This window comes from Pseudopodoces humilis, chromosome 1 (assembly GCF_049639895.1).
Source record: "Pseudopodoces humilis isolate 2021_Gansu_Grassland_sample_001 chromosome 1, ASM4963989v1, whole genome shotgun sequence".
Taxonomy (NCBI): Eukaryota; Metazoa; Chordata; class Aves; order Passeriformes; family Paridae; genus Pseudopodoces; species Pseudopodoces humilis.
In genome coordinates, this window is record NC_142200.1 from 87,596,975 (window position 1) to 87,619,218 (window position 22,244).

Below are 22,244 nucleotides of genomic sequence, written 5' to 3' on the forward strand. Positions count from 1 at the left end.
GTGCCACCTGCCCTTCATCAGCCTCCTCCTAGGCTGTGAGCCTGAGCTGGGATTTGGGGCACAGCCAGCATGGCCCTTAGGCATGGATGCACAAAGGCATTTAGGCAGAGAGCTCAGATTGAAATCCACAGTCCTTGAATGCCTGCGTACCTCTGTGGGCTTGAGCTCTTGTGCTCAGGTGCAGAGCAGGGAACAGCTCAGGTAAGCGGAGGAGGAGGAGGACGGGGGATCATTAACTTTACCCCTTCCAGAGACTGAGAGCAGTGCCTGGGATAGACAAGGCACAGGCAGTTCAAACTGAGCAGTTTGTTCTGATGGATTGTTTGTTTCTGAAGAAAAAAAAGTAAAATCAGCAGTTATATTTTCCCTGCTGGTGGCAACCTCATTTGAGACACTATCTGATAAGTTAATCCGCACGCCTGCATCAACACTGTTGAACTTGAGAGAGCATATACTACCCAAGGACATCTTCCTGGGTTTTCATGGGTCTACTCTCCAACACCTTCCCTCAATGTTTCTCCTTGCTCAGGTCAAATTTCCACTGAGGTCTGTGAGGTATAGAGAGTTTTACAGTGCTATGAAAGCATTGAGCACCCCCTTTTTACTGGTGTCATTTCTTCTGCAAAAAGAGATGCGGCAGAGAATAAATAGTGCTTGTGTGTGCCTGCACAGGCACAACTAATACTTCTTAGTCTGCAGTTAACAGTGCTGCATTTAATTGAATTAAATCATAATGAACTAAAATTATCTGCTGCCACTATTTCTGAATTCAACTGTTTTATATCAGTTTTATTGTAATATATCTTACTTCCCCATATGCCACCAGAGTTTCACTACATAGAGAGAATTAAATCTATTTGAATATTTCAGTAAACATATCCAGAGTGAGCTTTTGGGGGTTTTTGTCTGACTTACTCTTGGGCTTTAACCTTGTCAGAGAAGAAATAGACTTTTTCTTCTTTCCTGTGCACCTTCAAATGTTTTCAGTTTAAGAAAAAAAATGGACAAAAGTCACACTACTTAATTCACATCACACAAAAATTTGACCAGTACAACTCAAACAGATTAAGGTGAATTAAAATATGCAAAGGAAATTCAATATTTACTTATTATAGAGAAGAATCTTGAAAAATGCCAAATAAACTAATAATCCATCGTTTCTGACTATGACAACTGCAGCACATGAATGCCACTGGTGTAAAAAAACAGGTAGAAAACCTTTTAAGTAGGAAATAGTTCCCATCACTAACAAATAAAAATTACTTTACTATGTCAAATGAATAGAGCTGGAGATGAGGCTGTTATTGCCCTATTAAAGGGGAGCTTTCACAACCAGATTTCAAGCTCTCCCTCTTTATGTGCAAGACCAGCACACAGGCAGAGAGAAGGGCATTCTTAGGAAGGGTTTGTGTAACTCTGAAATTTATAAAAGGCCAGAGGGGAGGAAATAGAAACATGGACTGAAGTAAAAATAAAATATCATGTCATTAGGGTTTTTCCAAAAGTCCCTGTCTATCACCAGAATGCTCTGGAATAGCTTTCCCCACAATTTTTTTTTTCCCTGTTCTCTAAGACAATAAGCCTTTCAAGCCTGGCACAGGTGAAATGACCCCCTGACTCCTCTCCCTGCAGCTTGTAGATCTCCTTAAGCCTTCAACCATCTTCCCTGGCACCTAGCTTCCCTGACAGCAGTAGACTATGGACCAGAAGCTGTTGGACCACAGCACACAAGCTCGGGCTCATGATCTGCCAGGAGCACAGGACAGCAATATTTGTAAGCAGGCAGTTTATTCACTGCTTTCAGTGGTGGCAGAGAGCAGGGTTCCTCCTGGCATGCTGCACTAAATCACCCCAGTGTCTTCCTAGAGCTACACCATGTGCCCCAAAGCAAACACCTGCCCTCTCCCATACCACCAGAGCAGTGACAATTCCCCATTGCCTGCCTCTCCTCTAGGAGTGATAACTCAGCCCATAGTAAGCTCCAGCAGCATCTCATGCACAAGTACCTTACACCAGAGGACCAGAATCTGGCCTTTTATCTTCCCTAATATAGAGGAATAATGTTTGCATTCTGTGAGCTTTAGCCTCTGCATCTGTTGCTAATTGTCCTGGCACATCTGCTGCTAATTCTTTTCTGCTCTTGGACTGGCAGGGAGTAGTAATGTATGGTACATCCAGCTCTTGCCTCCCCGAGTGCTTCTGGTGATATACTGGCCTGGGTGGATTCTGACCTCATCTTGTGAGGGAGAAACTGTCTTTGAGAGAGGAAAGCAGGAGCCCCAGTTCATCCTCCTGACACTCCCATTTCACTTATTTATCCCTGAAACCGATTTCAGCACGGTCAGAGCATGAGTTTCCCAGGACAAAGTGGGCTACAGACACGATACAGCAGAGTTTATTTCTTTCGTGTCAAGAGGACACGTACTTTGCCCAGAAACCACTCGGAGCCAAGGAGTCTCATGAAGACGTGGCTCGTTCGGCATGCAGGGCTGAGTCACGCAGCAGTGCTGCTCTGCCTGCCCCAGGCTCCAGAGGAGGAGCAGGCAGCTCTCCTTTCCTCTCTTTCTTGGTCCAGCAGCTGCTCCATCTCATGTCTCTTCCCTCATGCTGTTCTGGATTCCTCATCGCCCCTCAAGTAGCAACCTGTTCAACCATAGGTTTCAGTCCAGCCAGGGATGCAGCAACACTCACTTTGAAAGGGAAGCAGTGACAATCCAGAGTTCATGTTCCTTCAGCATTTCCTGGATAGTCCAGACTTGGTCAGGCTCTGCTCTCTTTCCACAAGAGGAGAGGATGACCAAGCTCTGAGAACAAAATAACTTTTCCTTGTGCTCTGCTTAAAAATTTGTACTCTTTGCAAGTACCCTGCTCACAGATAATTATTTAAAATGTGAAATGCTTTAATACCAGGTATGTTAAGGTAAAAAAATAAAATCATTTTCTGAGGGTGTTTTGCTGGCTCCTATGACTTGCAAATCTGGACCAAAAATTTAGGTCCCTTTTCACAGTTCCAGACTGTCAGCTCTGGTGAGTCAAGGAGATGCTCTTTTTTTTTTTTCCAATCACAGAATTCATTCCTGGGGCTGGCATTTATTTTGTTCTTGGTGTTCTCTGTTGTTTGGGATTCACTTTGAGCTAAGGAAACAAGCAGAGGTTGATTCTGCCTTCCTGCTTATTGCCCTAGACAATATATGAATTTTACAACTATTGTATCCTATGGCTCATGTCAAGCTCTCTTACAGATATGATTTCCAATTAACTAGGGGATAAACCATGGAGTGGTCCAAAATAAAATGCTGTCCCCAGACACTTTTGATGTTTAACATATGTCTGCTAGATTTACTAAAGCAGGCTACATACTTTCCTCTAGTTCAGATATGAGGCATTATAACATAGGTCACATTTCTGAGGTTTTTGGGCAGCATGCATTGCTTTAAGGTGATCCAGCATCCAAACTGCATTTCAGCAGGTGTTTCCAAAGAACAACCTCCACAGGAGCACAATGACCAGACAATATGTGAAAAATAACTCAAATTAATCACCAAAAAAACAAAACTTGAGATAAGTAATAACCTTTTTGATATGCAAATGAATTGCACAGCGCTGAATAAAGTAGACACAATAGATTCTAGTATGTAAGAATTGTTCTGAGAATGTGTATTTTGAGGAGTTGTTGCAAAGATATCTAGCAAATGGCAAATACCAGACCCCCAGACAAACTCAGATAAACAAAATAAAAGCAGTAAAAAGTATGAGTTCCTTCTCTGTGAAAAAAACATCAGAAATGCAGTCTTCAAATAAATACAAGTGTCTGTATAAACTTAGTTCTTGAATTTACCGAAAGGTTCATGTAGCACCTTTTCATCACAACTACAAATAATTGCATCCAGAGAAAATTTAAGTGGTTCTCATTTTGAAAGTCCTCTGGCACTGCCAAGAACTATCTTTTTTTCATATTGTATCAAATTCTTATGTTATGTCCTATAAAGTGTCCTAAAGCTAGATGTTCTTCGCTTATGCCAGAATTCCACTCAAAAATTAAATAAACCAGGAGGGGAGGAGGAGGGGGGAGAGGGAAGTTTGTGGTCTACTTTTCCTAATGATACCTTGTTTCGTAATTATTAAAAGCATCACATTCCTTAGACAGCTGCTGACATACAGAAAATAACATCCTTGAAACTGTTTGTTTCATCATATTTTAAGAATTAATACCTTAGGTCATGTTAATCAGTTTCTGATATATGTAGTTTTCAAAATGCACTTCAGGGAAGAAAAGGCTGGAAATGACTAATAACAACAAAGACATGAACTTTATTCGTTACATATCTGGTTCCAAACGTGAACATTATCAAAGTACTTTGCCATCTGAAGTATTTAGGAAGGCTTAAATAAATAATAAATCCTTCATTCAGTGAAATAGAACATCCTCTTGTTCCAAGCAAAAGAGTTCAAATTTATTAATTTTGTAGCTATATTTTAAAATGAGTGTCAGCCCCTGCTAGATGACTGCATGATAAGTGTCCTGAAACTTCAAGAAAAGGCACTAAATTTTTCACAGCATTTGTGTTTCATTTTCAGTATAATAAAAATATGGTGCCCTTTTAATAATGAATAATAGATCTCCTGGTATGATTTACATGAGTGGATTAAATGTCATGTTTGAAAAGTTGCTGTTTTATTCATATTGAATTTCCCTCAAGTAAAACAAAATGGTACCCAGCTACTGTTATAATATTGCTAGTACCTCGCCACGCTGATACATAAATATTAACCAGTTGATATACTCTTTAAAAATCCCCAAGTTCTGTGAACTGTTCTGTCAGCAGTGGTATCTTTTCATGCATATGAACAGATTCAGTACTGTCCCAAGTTCCAGATACGTTGGGGAAAATGTGTGGAGCACCAGTGCTTCCACACTTGTGGAGCTCACACCTCTTTTGCTGAAGGACCAGTTTTGAAAGGCTCTCACAGAATAAGGGTTGATGACAAATGGATGCAGTGAGACCGGTGTTAAAAACCAGTTTGGGGAGATCAGCCCTGACACAATTGTCCCTGTTTCTGTTCAGCAGCGCTGGACTGACTTCCCAGGTGACTGGACAGCATAATGAATGTTTTTTAAATGTCACTTGCAGGCAGCGTCATTGGCTTGTAGTGCCCTTCACAATAGCTGAAAATTTCCTATCTGAATTTCCCATTCTGAATAAAAATTCCTCTTAATAGGCAATATTTTTTTCTAGAAAGTTGTTTCAGAAATTGCAAATACTTGAAATAGGAACATATTCCCTAAGGAATATGTTTCCCTATAGGCAAACATGGCAATTTTCAACAAAATATTTTGGTCCTGATGATTGAACACTCCAGCTTTTATTCCGTTGAAACCAATGAACATTTTGGTTGAAGACTGGAAGTGAAGGTTTGTTCTTGTTGCTGTAATTGTTTCATACAATTATTTTAATGTCTACTGAACTTAAGAAAAGCCAAGCAGGAACAAAAAAAAAAAAAAAAAAGAGAATAAAAAAAAACCACACCCAAGCACTTTCTTTTTCTGAGTGAAACTAAACTTTTGCATACTGCAACTCATTTATGCTCTTCAAGCCATCATTACGGTGAAAAATATAATCTGGACTTGCTAACACTGGACATAATCCTGTGGAATTAAACGCTGCTTTTAAATACATCGTGATCAAAAAATATTTACTGACTGCTTAGGTCATATCTATAGTAGGATCTTAGCCACCATGAGACAGCAATAAGGAAGCTGTACTTGTAAAATCCTTGTTCTAGTGTAAAGATGATGCAGTCACATCTCTACAGGTGCTGCCAAGGACAACCTAGTTGCATAACAACTATGCATAGTAAGCATCGTCTCACCTCCTTTCCTATCCTCTCCTTACTCAGCTTACATTCTAAATCTGAGAAAAACCTGGCAGTGCAAAAATATATCAGGATTTTAGGAACAAAGCTTTTTCACCACCAGTTAACCTATACCACGAATTTTTAGTCTCAAATTCACACTGAGTTTGTGTTATAATGTAGGTGAAACTTCAGAATAGTTCTCACTTTGCCTAAACCATACAGACTTAATCTACCAAAGCCTAAAGCCCACTTGCATAAATTAAATACATGAAAATATCCTAGAAATGCTGAATCTAAAAGAAGTCCCCTTCAGATCATGCAGTTCATTGCTATGCATAAAATTGTAAAAAAAGACATTTGAAACAGCAATCGTGTTTTACCACAATCCAAAGTATTCATACATGTTTCTTTCAGCATAACTTAAGGAAAATAAATGACTTGTGTGACTGTCTGGCCTTACTGAAGGATAAATAAAATTCAACTGGAGCTATTAGGAGCCTCTGTCTAATATGTAGTCAGAGGTTACTGGGGGAGGTAGGTTGACAAACTAAAAAGGAGGACAATGAAGGAGCGGAAGGAGGGGAGGCTGGCAAGCTGGAGCAAAGAACATTGATTAATGAACAAAAAACATTTTTGAAAGGTCGGGTGTGCAAGTCAGACTAGCCCTGAGGCAGATCTAACTTACATGACCAGCACTTTCTGTACGCAGCAGGTAACCCGCGCTGACACCAACTTTGCCGACATGACAGGGTTATTATTTTTGGAAGGATGTAGTGTTCTGGAACAATTTCTCTAATATATTAGTTAAAATTAGGCTTTCCTTCAATATCAAGTATGCATGTCTTCATTTTCACCATGTTTACACTGAACTCCTATTATTATTCTGGCCAGTGGAAACAAAAGCATATTCTTCGTTTGTGAGCACTTCTATTTCTCACACCATAATATATCCCAGGGCAGCAGTGCTGTGTGTAAGATTCTTTTTAAACCCAGATGCTCACATGGAGCTCACCACAAAGACCTCACTACTTACCCTAAGTCTTGTGGCAGATGCTAACCATCTGAAGCCTAAAATTTGCTTCATATCTCAGCACACACCCTAAGGGCTTCCTTTCAAACATACCTTAAGGTTGTGCACCACTACCAAGATGGAAGAGCAGAAAGGTAGAGTCATCCAGGGTACAACATACCCTGTGTCTCCAAAATGAGCCGGTGGAGAGGGCTCTTTAAAGTTATGGCATTAAGCTTTTGCTGTACATCACTCAGTAATGAAGATAGGGAATTACCAGAAGGTCGTTGAATCCAACTTCTCCTGTTCCTGTATTTTAAGGGAAGTTGCCCAATTCCTGCACCCCAGTTCACTAGACTAAATGTGAAGTTCGGTGAAGATGCTAGTTAAATGTCCCTCGTGAAGCTCCAAGAGAACTTTGAATCAAGCTTTAAAGTGCAAAACCTGCAAAGACCTAGGAGAAATGTGATACTAAAAGGACATGCTAGACAATCAGTCCTAGTGCCCAACCTTCTCCTTTCAAGACAATTCTTCAAGGCAAGTAACCCAAATGGGTGCATCCTGCCTAGGAAGGAAACACAGCTTAGTGATTTCTCTGACAAATGCATGGATTTATTTTAGCATCAGGTGCAAGTCCACTCACAGTTTCCCTCTCTATACATGCAATTCCTTTCGCACTGACAACTGTATTAGCTGTATTTGCAGACACTGTTCATTATCTATTACGGGTGATAAACAATTAAAAAGCAGAAAATGTGACTTAGCAGCACTTTATGTATAACAAACCCAGTATCTGCCATGATCTATCTGCAAGTAACTGAAGGCATCAGTGCCACACATAAAAGTTGCTTTATCTGAAAGCTCTTTGGGATAGGGGCTGTCTGTTCTGTATCTACACAACAGAACACGTGGAGGAAGAATCTGCCATTCAGGTCGTACCAGAAAATAAATGGCTAAAAATGGAAAAGACTCCTCATTCTACCAATGCCTCATAACATGCACAAAAAAAAAAAAAAAAAGCAAAACAACCCACACACACTGAGAGAGATGAAGACTGTTTTTCAAACTGTAAAGAAGCTTTCATGTGCCAGAGAGTTTATCTGAGACCAATGTTCCAACCAGCACTAGGCATTAGCTACAACAGTGAGCAACTGACACACAACAATCCTGCCATGCACAGCATGCTTAGGCAGGAAAATATGTGTGCCTCAGTAGCAAAAGACAGAATAGAGCCTCAAGTGTTTGGGCTCCTTCCAAAATAATCCAGATGCCGCTTTTTTGGCAAATGGGGGTCAATGGAGCTAAAAACTCACAGAAGGATTTGGGCATTCATGTGTTTATACACACACACTTGTTCATTTATTATTCTAAAGCTACTTTACAGAAATCAAATTACATAGCTGACAAGCTGCATAGATAAGAGAGAATAAAAGTAAAATTTAAAATTAGCTGACAACACTATATGATGTACTGTATGTTTTGCACCTTTAAAGTGAGTGATGAGGGTTAACCTAGGGGGAAAAAAATTTCACCTTCCTAAATTGCACCTTAAATTATTAAATAAATTATTAACATGATGGAATGCATTAAATATATAAGCCTAAAGGAGAAAGGGCGGATGTGTTTTAACTTTCAAAGCAAAGACAGCATATTTATGAAGTGTTGCTTACTGTCTGGATACTCTGTCCAAAGTAGATTTCAGTGTTGTAGAAGTTTCCACCATGACTAACAGGCTGCGTCAACCTGGCCTGAGGCTGCTCCTCCAGTTCAGGCCACTCCACCAAGGCACCACCTAAGCAGCTGAGAACAGAAACTTTGAGAGTGTAGAGGCCTTTAGGGACCTTATCTTTGACTCCCCTCAGGCATCTGAGGTGGATTTCTAGTGGCTGTGGCATCTTGGAGCAGTCAACCTAGGGAGAAGGCTCAGAGTTACTGATCTGGGCTGGGCTGACTTTAGCCATACAATTAGCAAGGACAAATTTCTCCCAGAAAATAACTACTGAAAAGCAGACAACACGCTTCTTGTTCAACCTGCAATTACCTACTGCTTACCAAGGATCTGCAATTAGAGAGGTCAAAAGTCATCGAGATGACAGATAAAAGAAAAACCAATACAACTACTACTAATAAAATGTTCAGCATCCTTGGGGGGAAGGTGGAGCTGGTGAAGTATGACACCAGAAGACACTACCCTACAATAATGAGGCAGAATTAACTAGAAAACAATACCTTCAAAAATACAGCATGCTTTTCAAGACAGGCACAATACACAATGTGATGAGCAGGCTGCAGGCACAGAGTGAAAGACAGGGCAGGCCATGTTTTCATACTAGTTATTAGCCTTGCCAAAGCTATTAGTGCTGTGTAGCATGCAGACTATCCTTTCACCTTCTGATTATCATAATCAGATTCTCTTAAAAATAGTAATCAAAGTGCAACATGTGTAGAGTTTAATAAAAACTCCCTGCAGGCACCTTTATTCCAAGTCCAGACAAAAGGAAACATCTGCCACTTGCTGTTGACAAGATGTTGTCTGAGTTACAGAATATTTAGTATGGAATAAATGCTGCATACCAGAAATGTTTTTCTGGTGCTTTCCTTGTATTCACAGCTTCCCAGTGTGGAGGTTTTTGGAGGGGAACAGGCACAATGGCATGATCTTTACCCAACTTTGCCTCAATTATGGCGTAGGGTCTGTCTCACTGCATCAAAAGATATTTTAGTGCTGCCCAAACACAATCTGCAGGGTCAGGCACACAACAGGACATCCCAGTTAGGCTCAAGTGTTGATTTGAATGGATAAAACTGTTTCTGCCATAACTAATGATGTAGTGCTTAAAATCAGCAGTGTTGTTTCTCTATTCACCAAGAAATCAATTTCTTGCATTATTATGAGAACAGACTACTGCTAGGTCTTCTTTTAATGCAATTGGATATCAGAACTCATGCCACACTTAGGAATCACATGGCTACCTTGACTACTAGGTTTAGTGGTCTCACAGTTTAAGCCTACAGTAGCTAATAATCTCTTCTTTAATCCTGTCTTGGATTTATTTTGGAAGAGATAGCATATTTCCATATAGATAGAAAGCTTCTGGAATTAAATTAAGCAGTTAAATAAACAGTTGAATTTGTTAAACTTCTTTTGTTTCTCAACACAAACCATACTTAACAACTAATCTGAATGACAATTATATTCAGCTTAATTAGAAAATCTTAATTAACAATGAAGATTTAACCTTAATATTTTTGGTTTCTGAATCATATATAAAAAAATTAACATTATATGAATAAATAAGACAATCTTTTTAAACCTCAAGGCAGGATTACTGATGCAGGCAGCCTTCATTATTAAACACATTCTAAATTAAACGCCTCTATGAATTTTATACTGAAATATATTGTGATAGTTTTGCATGCCAAATGTGACATTTTGTATTTTAGATTCATCTTCTGTAGTAACTTTGGAAATGTCATACAAACAAAGATTTTGTCATTTACCAATGGAATTACTATGCATGGCCGGTTAGCCATCTCTTTTCTGGCTCTTCTGGTTGTTTCAAGTCAGCAAGCCATAAAAAATCTTTATCTCTCTGAAACACAGCAATTTGGAAGATAATCGAATAGTGACTGGGGGGCAGAAACGCCAGTCTGAGGAATTATACCACAATCTCTCTTGCATTTACAACCTTCCTCAAAGCGAGTGTCAGTCGAGTAGGAAAAGGAGATAGAAGATTCATCATATTTCAAGCCTGTCTCATTTGCATGGTGGCATAGCTGTCTCATCTCCTGCTGAAAGACTTTGCTTGGCCAGCGCTTACAAACTGTTTTGAAGAACTCTTGCCATGCCCAAATGATTCATCATTAATAGCTTTAGACATTCTCTTTAAGCTTATGGTTAGTTTTGCTGGAAAGCATATTTTGAAACCTGATAAATTCTATCCTCTTAAACTAAGAAAAGAGAAAAAAACAAAACAGGAAAAAAATATAATGGGATGCAATTGATCCAGTGATTTGGCAGTTCATAGCAGGGAAAAGAGCACTCATGGAGAATCTCACCTTTCCACAAGGTCCTGCTGCTCCATTTAATCCAGTATTCACATCTGCAAGGTTACCAAAGCTGACTGCCATTTCTTCTTCAATTCCACTCTCCTCTGTTTTCAGTAGCTGACTTCCCACTCTGGAGAGGTTAGAACGGGAAGAAGAATGGAAAAGAAACAAACTATAATGCATACACAGAAAGCACTCACTGTTGGAAATAGAACAGTTTGATGTTTTCCTTGAACATATCATAAGACTTGCAGGGCACCCCAGAGAAACAAGAGTGTGCTAAAGCAGAGAAATAGCTAGGATTCAAAAAGCAGCATTAAAAAAAATATAACAAGACCAGAATTTGTCAGCCTGTGCCACAGGAAGACATAAGGAACCCCAGCTTTCACTGCCTGTCTGTAATCAGCTCTGTCTAGTACTGGGGCTTAGCTTCTAGGTTAAGAATATTTCATTAGGAAGCCATTGCCTCTGTCACCACCTTGAGAATTGACTGACATCTTCAATAAACTTGGGCAGATTTTTGGAAAACGCTGATTCTTTGGGGCCTAGGTTGCTTTGAACAAATAAAAATTTAATTCTGTTTAAAAAAATCTTACCTTTTTGCTGTGTTTTTTTTTTTTTAAAAAAATCTTGTCATTTTTATATGTAAATCTTAGATAATTTATAAATCTTCAAAATACATACAGGATAAGAGCTACATATATAAATTATTTCCATGCACATAAACAAATTTTCAGCTGTATATGAATCACATAACCTTCCTTGTTATTCACATGTTAACTTCTTTCGTATTTAAAGTGATTTGGGGGGTAATTATATCAACTCAAAGTTGTTGGGTCTTTGTTTTTGGAGAAAGGTCACTACAGCAACACAGAATACCAGCAAGTGGTGCAAGAATAGCCCACCACTGGATAACCCAATGCTGCCCTTCTTAGTGCACAGGATACACAAAAGGCACAGTACCCTATGGAGAAAACCTTATTCCTAGAACACAGCAGGAGCAAATGCTAAACTAAGTCATTTACAATGAGTACTATAAAGCTGCATGCTTTGGCAATCTCATCCCATCTTTCAACAGGCACAGAACCATGAGTAATTCCTCTGTTCCTAAGTGTCATCAGCATCTAAATATTATTGATCCTAAGTAAAAACATCTGTAGATGCTCTGCTGGCTCTGAAACACGTCAGCTCTTGCTTCCACAACGTGCTTTAGCAGACCAGGGTCAGTCAGTCACACCAGTGCTGGTGATGCTCCAGCCACACTTGCAGGTGGAGCCAGGACAGGCACAGATAAACACACAGTGGTTCTCAGAAGGTGGAGGCTGAGCAGGCTGTTCACAGCTCTGGGCCAACCCAGAGCTATGTGAGAAGTCAAGGGAACTCCCTGCAGCTTCCTGAGAGGTGCCACGTGGAGCCAAGGAAAACTCACTGCATCAGGTACACTTGCAGTGCAGGGTTGACTTGGGTGTCCACAAGACAGGCATCAGAGAATAGGCTGTCTTAGGCTGCCAAGCAACACACTCAGTTAAGTCTTTAGCCACAAAAGAAAATACAACCACTTGGTGTTCATTTAAAAAAAAAAAAAAAAAAGAACAAAAAGAAAACAAAGAGAAAGGGACGAATCAAGACTTAAAACCAATGACATTTATCTGGACTTCATTTCTGAAGCATTCCTTCAGTATTTTCTGACAAGCTTTTGAAAAATTCAATACCAGTGCCATCATTCCCATTTTCCTCCTTTGCATGCTAGGTGATTATATGAGATATCTCCACATTTGTAAAGATTAACATGGTTCTTTATTAGAAAATAACAGAGCCTCTGCAGTCACGCTAAATATCCCAGGCTCATGCATACTTACTGCTTAAGCACATACAGTTCAAATTCCCCTCTTCTGAAACACATGCTCCTGCACCCAAGATTGTAGGACATTGCTAACAAATCAGTTTCTGTTCAGATGTTGCCTATTTCTTTTGTTTTGAATATGTGCATATTTGCATCAGTAAAATTACCACTGCCTCATAGCTAAACTGTTTTCCAGATTCCTCTACAGTAGAATTGTATCACATAAATTCCTAAGCAATAACTGAATCAGTTGGAAGGTCTAGGTGGATGTTAGTGGCAATGAACAGCTACATAGAAATTTTGCTCAAGCCAGGACAGATGAGAAATAAGCACAAGATTCAAGTGCTAAGAAGTGAATACATGAAGCACAGGGTCAATCATCTTTGAAGTTTTATCCCTGAGCTTTAATCACATCAACTTGGGTCTACCATCCTAAACAGAAGTATAACAAAGGATGATTCTTAAAGGGCTCTAACTAATTCATTGATCTGAAACATCTGAGAAGTTAAAGCATTTTTCTCAAGGAGATAAGTTGTTTGGAACTTTGTACTTAGCTTCTCCTGATGGAAATTATTTCACTTAATTTGGTTAGAGTTGCATTGACACAGGGGTTCATTAGGACGCCCATTTGCCTGCAATTCAATTTAAAATTAAATACACTTTGTTGTTGATTTTATTACTTTTAAACTACTGTATCTATTGCCTTTATTTGCTGCTAATACACAATTATGAAGGTAAACAGTTTTCATTACTGAACATCAAACATTTAAATAACTACATTTGATCTCTTTCCCAGTTGCACCATTTTTCTCCTTTCGCTGGATATTAGATTGAAGACAATAATTTATTCAGTGAAGTTATGCCTCTTAGCAGCATGCTCATCTGCTGTCACAGCAAAGCTTCCTTTGCTCTGTTCATGAGGGTTATTTATTTTGTCTGTTCATTTCTTTACAGGTATTTTGACATATGTATTTATCTGAAGGTCATTAATCACAAAAACTTTTCCCCAATTCCTATTTCCCTCACTCTCTAAGACTAATTCAGAGGCAAGGATGAAGGATGCTTGGAGAAACCATTTGGTCACTTTTTGGAGTGCACTGTGTGTAGCACTTAAAAACTACAGTCCAAGCTGGATATCTGAAAACAGAGTAATCCAAAACAGAGACCTCTTTCAAATGCACAGGCTTAATTTTTCTAGGCCAGAAGTCCTTTCTTTAGGAGAAGTTCTATTCATTAATATCTGTAAAGAACTGAAAGGTCTTTAGAAGGAAAGTACACTAGATGGAATTACAAAGTAGCCCTTATCTGACATACCTTTGAAAGAGTTCATAAATCCTGTCTCTCCACTTTTGTTTCTTGTGGTCAGAAGCTCCCTTGTGCTTTGAGTCCCACATGCCAAGAGAAAGAAAAATCAGAATTTATTTCCAAGTGTACAAAAATAACATGGAAATAAAAGCCATAAATGTGCAATTTTCCAAAGTTTTGCCTTAGGTCTTCTGGTTGAAGCTTTTCAGAAGCAATAAGGAATTTTAGCCACCATTACTTTATTACATTTTTTTTTCCATAACTTTTTTTTTTTCTGTGTGTTTTCCATGTTTACTGCATTATTTCCAAGAGAAACTGAGTTCTCATCTTGTTTTAAGAGCTTTTGTTACAATGTATATATGTACATGGTAGTGTCCTACAGTAATAATTATTATTACATGACCTAATCACAAAGTCATATGTCAGCACACATATGTTTATGTATGTACAAGTGTGTTTGCACACACACAACAAAACAGCACACAAAGCAGTTAGGCATAGGCCAAGAACTCACATCTTAAAGCCTTGCTTTAAATCTGCTCCAAATCTGTCTTTCTTGTCTCACCTCAAAGGTTTTTAAATGTTTGGTGAGATGGACTGGCATTTTTGGAGGTTACAGTGTGTGGGAGTATGAGCAGTCTTCATATGAGCAGTCCTCTCCCCCAGCAGTTCTGCAGCTCTCCAGCATGAAGCTGGAGGGTTTGAAGTTCTTCTTCTCTTGCACAGCATGCTGAAAAAGTCTTTCCATCTAGAAGCTAGCATCAGCATCTATTAGGCTGTGTTCTCTGTGCAAAAACTTATAACAATTACTGCTGGTGGCTGTACACTCATGAAAACAAAATTCTTCCACCTGACCTGCACTGTTCAGAGATCTTGCTGAACATTCAAAGGCATTTCTCATGTCTGGATCTTCAACTGGTGTCACTGAGACCAACATAAAACATGAATACTACACCACCAATACAGAAAAAGACACTCTGCTGTGTGCCCTATGCTGTTATCTAAGCAGTGTGAAGCTATGCTCCACTTGTACTCTCATTGAGCCTCAAAGGCAAAAAGTCATTCTGGTAGGGAGACAACGCAGCAGTCAATGGAGAAAAATTCCCCATTAAGGCTCCATATCTGGCTGTTAAAGTCTCTCCTTTCTTCCAAATCTCTTAATTTTTGGACAAGTTTCTGACTGTTTTCAAGGAAACTTGGAAATATCTGTTGAAGACTAAGGCAAAGCATCCTACCCATTTCCAAAATCAAAACTGTCAGAGTGTGAAAACAGACAAAAGCAACAAAAGCCTGTGTATGTAACCTTTAAAGTTACTTTTTTTACCCTGTAAAATTAAAGCAGAGACAGCATGGTTGCCTTAAAGATCAGTGTGATTTGTTGGCAGTCCCAGCAGCTATCCTCAGACGATATAGATGCAATAAATCCTCTACGTCAAGCGTCACACATAAACAATTACAAAGGTGGCATGACTGAACCAGCTTAAAATGAGACCTTTTAGTTTTCCATATTGCAGTTGTGTCATGGGCAATGTTTCCTTCACCACCGCCCCTCCACTGGTGAGAACCAAGCCCTCCTGCTCCTGGACAGCTTTTGGTTAAAATTTACTAGGACTCCCTAGAGCAGGACCCATTTCTCTCCCACCCCTACTGGCACTGATTTGCTTTCCCCAGGCTGGTAAATCACCACTTACACCACCTCCCCAGGAAGGGCTGGGAGCTGGCTCTGCTCTGGAGCTATCCTCCATCAGCAGAGCTGGTAGCTGTCTGGTCAGGGCTGTCAGAGCCACCCTGTGACCCCTCCCATAGCCCAACAGGCTGCAGTCACCAGGGAACATGCCAAGAGCTTTCAAGTTTTAGGCAGTTAAACCTAAAGTTCAGAAAGTTGGAGCAGCGTTTGGCTTGCATCTCTTCTTCTGGACACAGCCCTTGGTGATGTCTGTGAAAGCTATTTTTGAGGTGAGCACTTAGATTAAGAAATAAGATGAACTAGTAAACTCACTTCATGTAAAATATCAAGTAGCCATAACACTGTAACAACATTCAGACATTACCACTACAGGTTTACACTGAGCCAGCAGTAAAGAAGTTTTCTTTAAAAAAAATTGATTTTATTACCAGACTCCCACAGCTGTCCAATCCCCTTGTTTATCTTCCTAATCTTAATTAAATAATGAATATTCAAAAGAAAATATGAATCAGGCTTCTCTGTATGAACTGCACTGTTTTCCATCTCTGCCTCTGAAGTGGCAATGGGAATATGATTTAAAACTATTTCTTCTGGATCCTAGTAAAATATTTGTCACAGTGTGTCATGATAATTTTTAAAAAGCTCTATCATCTACCTAATAAATTTGTTAAGTTTATTCAAATCTTATTGAACAGGAAAAGTGCAATGAGTCATGGTTAATATTTCTTTACCTATACTAAGAAAAAAAAATATATCAAAAATTCAGTGCTTAAGGTCCTATTCAGAAAACCTCTATGAGTCTGCAATACATCTTCTACATGATTAAAAAAACAGGAAACTTGCTTTAAAATGAATTATTCACCGCCTTGAATAAATTTCCATCTTTCTTATTTGCAAAACCCCAAAGTCAGTTATGTAAATTTTAACCTACACTAATTACCTCAGGGGTGTGCAAGCTAAAGGAAAGTAGATGCAGAAGAAAAAAAAAAAATAAAATCCCAGACATTTCCATCACCAGGAAGCAATTTAATAGAGGAAAAAAATGTGTAAGTTTTCAAAAGCAGAACAGCCCATATATATATTATTTTTAATGTGGAATAGTCATTTCTGCAATACCCCTTGAATCAGAGCTTTACTGGAATAAACCAAGTGCTTTTTGTCAATGACATACACCATGGCACATATAGCAAGGCGCTTGTTTCTCATCATGACACCAGCATCGTCTAGACTGTGACAACGACCCATTGTTGACAACGGGCATTCCCAACCAGAAGGCATGAAATGTGGTTTAGCTTCGAGTCTGTAAAGACATTGTGGCCCCTTCAGAAAATAAGTGGCTGTGAGCTGTGAGCTGCTGGTCTGGGAGGTACTGGGAAAAGGGGGGAGTTGTTTGAAGGCAGAAGGGCTCAGTCACAGCTCCACTTTGTCCTACTCCCCATCCTGACACCAGGCTCTGCCGTAGCTGTGAGCCAGCTCCTTTGCATGTCTTTCTTGGTTTCTTCACTGGCTATCTTGAGGTCTAATTACACAAACGGCCTATCTACTGATTCCAGAGCGTGTCATCGAGACCAGGGCTTGAAAAGGTCTTTCAGTCTGGGCTCAGCCTAGACACACACAATGGTGTACATTGTTTCTCATTAGTGACTCAACACGACTAATCCATGCTGATTGGTTATTTTCAGCATCAAACTACTTCACAAATGGCAGGACTTGGTTGTATAGTGCTTTTCAAAAAAATTGAAAAATTAAACAAAACCCCACCCAAACACACCCTTTCCTCTTGAAAGCAAACCCACAAAATTCAGCAAAGTTTTGAAGCAAAATCAATTTGGCTCTTATTGTTCAGCAAAATGGAGCATTTAGGGAAAACATTTACACACATACACCCCTTTTTGGTCAGTCCTAGCAGTGGTACTACAGCTTTCTGCTGAGGAGCTCCTCCCATCGCAATCTAAAACAGCCAGTGGAGCACTGGCCTTGGTGAAAATCATACTCCATGCAAGGAGTGCTGTAGGGGTTCACCTTCCTGCATGTCTTCCTCACCAGGTCAGGGTGCAGCAGAGGCAGCATGGAGACACAACCTGTGGGGTGTCCAGCAGCCTGCCACTGCCCACAGCGATCCCACACACACAGCTGGTGCTTCCCCTTCATTCCACTCCTTGAAATATCATGTTGGTACATCACAGTGCAGGTAGTGCTATCTTTTTTAGGTTTAAACAGATGTCCAATTAAAATATTTTACTCAGAATTTCCATCTTTGCATCCTAAAATGTTTTTCAGTGATGGAAATCTTGCCCACTCTATTCTTATGGATGGGACAAGGGAGAGTTCACTGAGAAAAATGTCAGCAGTATAGAAATAAAACCCAGATCTCTAGTCCCGCTGGTGCCACCTCGTTCTCCTCCTTCCCAGTCTGGCTGCTGTGTGGGGATTCATTCCCAGTGACTTAAGCACTATACACCACAAAACAAGATAAAAAATGAAGAAACATTTGAGGTGAACAAAAAAAAAAATATTGCAAGACATGTTAACATTCTTTTCAGGCAAATTGAAATTCTGAGAGGTTTATCTGCTTCATGTTAACTGTAAAGAGATCACAGGGAAGAGAGGCATGGAGAGGTGAGTTAAATGAGTGCCCTTCACTGGAAGCAAAGACTAAAGGAACTGGATAAGACCTGCTCTGAAAATTGCACTACCCATTACCTGTTGGAATTTGTGTAACCTTGTCAAGGAGATGGCCACAAACCAGAAAGTAAAGTTGTGCCAAACCCTGAACACATGGTAGTGTTACTGATGGTGGACTCTGCCAAAAAATGCACCACAAACTCTTAGATGTTTTTCAAGGAGAAAGAGAAAAAACAACAAAGCAAATCCTCCCTGACTTTCCTTTCAAATAGAAACATAATTTACTGTTCACAAGAATCAAATTAAAAACCTAGACAATTGAGTGTTTTGTAATATAACTCAAACTCGCTTTTAAAACTGATACTGTTTAAAAAGAACACAAAGTGAGATTTACTTAAGCCGTGCTACAGCCTTATACACTGAGTGATACAGATACATTTAGTGACAACATTATAGCTGATCATTTTGATAAATCTGTAAGGCAGCGCATTATCTCTAACAATGCAGCAGTCAACAGAGGAACATAGCATTCTGCTATCAAGGTGAATGCTTTTATAAGAATATATATCAGAGGCGCTAATTTTCAACAGATATGGAAACTAGATCCAGCTGTGAAGTAGGTGTGATTAAACAAGAACCTGAATTTCCTCAAAACTCAGAGATGTTTTCATTCAGGATTTTCATCCAAGATGATAGGACTAATAAATTAAAAGAACGTGAATCACTTTGTTTAAGATACACTGAGAAAACTCTAGAATGACTGCTGCAGAGCTACCCAACTTCTGAAAAAAAAAAAAAATTGCCTCTCCAGCCTCAAAACAGAGAAGTCATTCTTCTCATTCCTGTCTTGCTGTTCACAGAGAGAACATCTGTAGTTTCTTCAGAAGAACCACTAGGTGCTCCTTCAGATGCGTACTGCTTCACAGTTGAGAAGATGCAGCTTCAAGGTCATAAATCTTCGGTATCCTCATCAAAATCTAGAGAGTGTTGTGAGCGAATGCAAGGCCATTTACGAGAACATCTGGCTACCATAGCAAACACTGAAAATATGTAATGCTGACATGTCTTTTGCCACTGTTTAGGAGACTTTAAGCAGAAACATCTTAGCCTGTCAAAGTTCCACAAGTTCAGATGTCTCCATAGAGAGAGAGCCTAGAAATCACCAGCTACTAAGAAGATTTTGACACTTTTAGCCTGAACAGTAAGATATAACAGAATATGCTACCGAGATATGATGGAAGACACTTAACCACATTTTATTAGGGAGTACATTCCCTCCAGCATAAAGCCATGTAGCATGAGCGAAGCCAGTGAAAACCAAAGTGAACTATGCCAATCTACAGATCTAAAATGAATAGTTTACATTAACAATGAAAAAGTGGTCATAAGCCTTGCAATGAACATTTTACAACTATTTTCTACTTTCTGGATACTGACAGAAAGTCAGGACACAACTGAAGGCAAAATGAAAGGAAATACCAATCGGAAACACTGAAAGTTTTTTGTGTTTTTCCCCCATTCTTCTGGAATTTAAAAATGTTTGTCAATTTCAGCACAGAATGTTTTTATTATTTGTAAAGCCTTTTCAAAGTCCCTCATGAAACTTTACTCCTTTAATCCTCTTACTCTTCCACAAAGCAGGTATCTAATTTTAGGTCTGTTTTGCAGATAGGGAAAACTTGAGTCATGGCAACAAATTTGCTTGTTACAGTCACCCAAAAAAATCATGTTCAGGTCAGAGGTTACAATTTCTTTCATCTTTCTGAGTCCCCATTCTTTTTCCTGACCGTCAGTAAAGCATTACCTCACAAATCTGCCTCCATTATAATTGTAATCAAAAAGTATAGACTTTGACTTTACCCAATAATTTCCATTTGTACTCCCTTTTACATCATCTTCTGTTTCAAGTGTGCAGACACATTTGAACACTTTATAATTAAGAGAGACTTTCACTTACAATTAGTATATGAAAATTACAGAGATGGAAAAAACACTTTAAATACGGTTTACTGTATGATTATCTTAAATACAACAGTGGCAATGCTGAGTTGTCATGCCTAATGATTTTTCTCTGTAAAGAACAGACCTCCTCCTGCAAGCCTGCATCCTGCTCCAAGTCTCTGCTGAAAGGAAAAGAAATTGCTCCACATATTCAGCTGAGATCCTTCTCTGATTTGAATGATGATATGAGCATCTGTATAATAACATCATATTGTGATGATGTATCTTTGAGTGAATGTGTTGACTTTATTATATGTTCTCATCATAACCACCTAGTCCTGAAAACTGCATCTTGTCTAAGGGTCTGGCACAATAATGAGAGAAACCAACTGTGCTAACAGGTTGCCAGCAGGCTGAACAACAGTGATGATTTTTCAGCTTTGTACTAAATAAATAAGCAGGCACGTAATGCAACTGGACTGTTTCACAGTATTTTAACATCTCTCAACTTACAGACTACTTGGTTATATTTCCCACTAACAAACTGATCTGAACTCCAAAGCCCGTAAAAAGTCAGGTTGCACATGAAAAGCCCAATACACCTCAAGAGCAGGAGGTTGGACTAGACAGGCTGCAGAGGTCTGGTTCTTCTCCACTTGAATTAATCTGTTCTATGAAGTAAAGGTCAGATATGCCATACACAGGCACAGGGTTCACTCAACAAATTCAGCTCTACTGTAAGACTGCAGAAGCAAAACTTTCCAGCACAGAGAGCAATTCCTTTATCTGCAGTTCAAAATCCATGTAGTCTGTTAATGCTGCAAAGGAGTACCCCTGTCACAAAAGCTAACCAAATGTAGACTTAGCTACACCTGTGACTACAGTTTGGCTCAAAATGTGTTAAAAATAGAAATAACCCTGGGGAAAAAAATCATTCATGAACAATTAAAAGTTTGGTTTTATTGTACTTACTTTTGGCAGTTTTGTGCTTCTATTCATCAGTAATGCTAATGCATTCCTTACAATCCTCATCTGAGTTCTGCTCTTTTAACAGGTGGTCAGTACTTGATTAAGTCTCTTAAACTTCATCAGGACCTGGAAATCACTAATTCTCTTTGAAGAATCTTTCCAATTGCCTCTGTTTATTGAACCATAGAAATGGACTTCCTCACAGGAGTTCATAGCAGGATAATGAGCCAGAGAGCTGACCATTCAGATTTCCTTAAGCAGCAGCAAATGCCGTATCATCATTTCCAGCAGCTGTAGGAATCATTGTTCCAGCTCAACAGAATATCAAGAATTACTTCAGTTCTTTAATTGCCCTTCTGATCTTCAAGTGTGAAAGAACACAGTAAAACTAAGTGAATTAATTTTTAGTGGAAAACATAGGAAATATGGAAGATTTTCATTATTTCCATTTGAATATTTACTTAAATGGAACTCATATAATCCCTGCACAAAGCAATCAAAAAAGTGCCACAATTTAAAAGAGCAGCTAAAGCTGTACTGGGGGTATTGTGGCAGCACAGCAACAGACTATTTACAAATGTATAGAACATCTTTTCCACTATTTTGCTTATGTTTAAGGCAATTTCCATGCTCCCTCTTCAATCCCCCCCACTCCTTTAAAAAAAAAAAAAGGATTTGAGTGCCAAGAAGCAATAAGGTAGGAACCTTAGAAATTTGGAAGATTCCCAGTCTTCCAACTGAGGACACAGGAGCAAACCTAATAGAGCAAAGATATTTAGGAATCTTGGATTGCCAACCTACAGGGCTGAGAAGTCCCCTAGCTACATATTTGGCTTCTACATCAGACTATGGGTCTGCTCAGTGGGTGCTGACACACATCTGAGGACCACAGACTCTCACTAAGCAGGAAATCAGAAGTCCAAGGCACAGAAGCCCAGTATCTCAACCACTGAGAAGTT

At 39.3% G+C, this 22,244-nt stretch overlaps 1 protein-coding gene across 1 annotated transcript in view; it reads right to left on the reverse strand.

Annotated features, from left to right (window-relative positions):
• Positions 1–22,244, reverse strand: part of LOC102100973 (uncharacterized) — a 263,975-nt gene that overhangs the window by 107,292 nt on the left and 134,439 nt on the right. The window contains exons 8-10 of the mRNA XM_088053539.1: positions 14,073–14,137; positions 10,925–11,087; positions 8,536–8,775 (exon numbers count right to left, since the gene is read on the reverse strand). Coding sequence (XP_087909665.1) covers positions 8,536–8,775; positions 10,925–11,087; positions 14,073–14,137 — 468 coding nt within the window. The remainder of the gene's footprint in view (positions 1–8,535; positions 8,776–10,924; positions 11,088–14,072; positions 14,138–22,244) is intronic.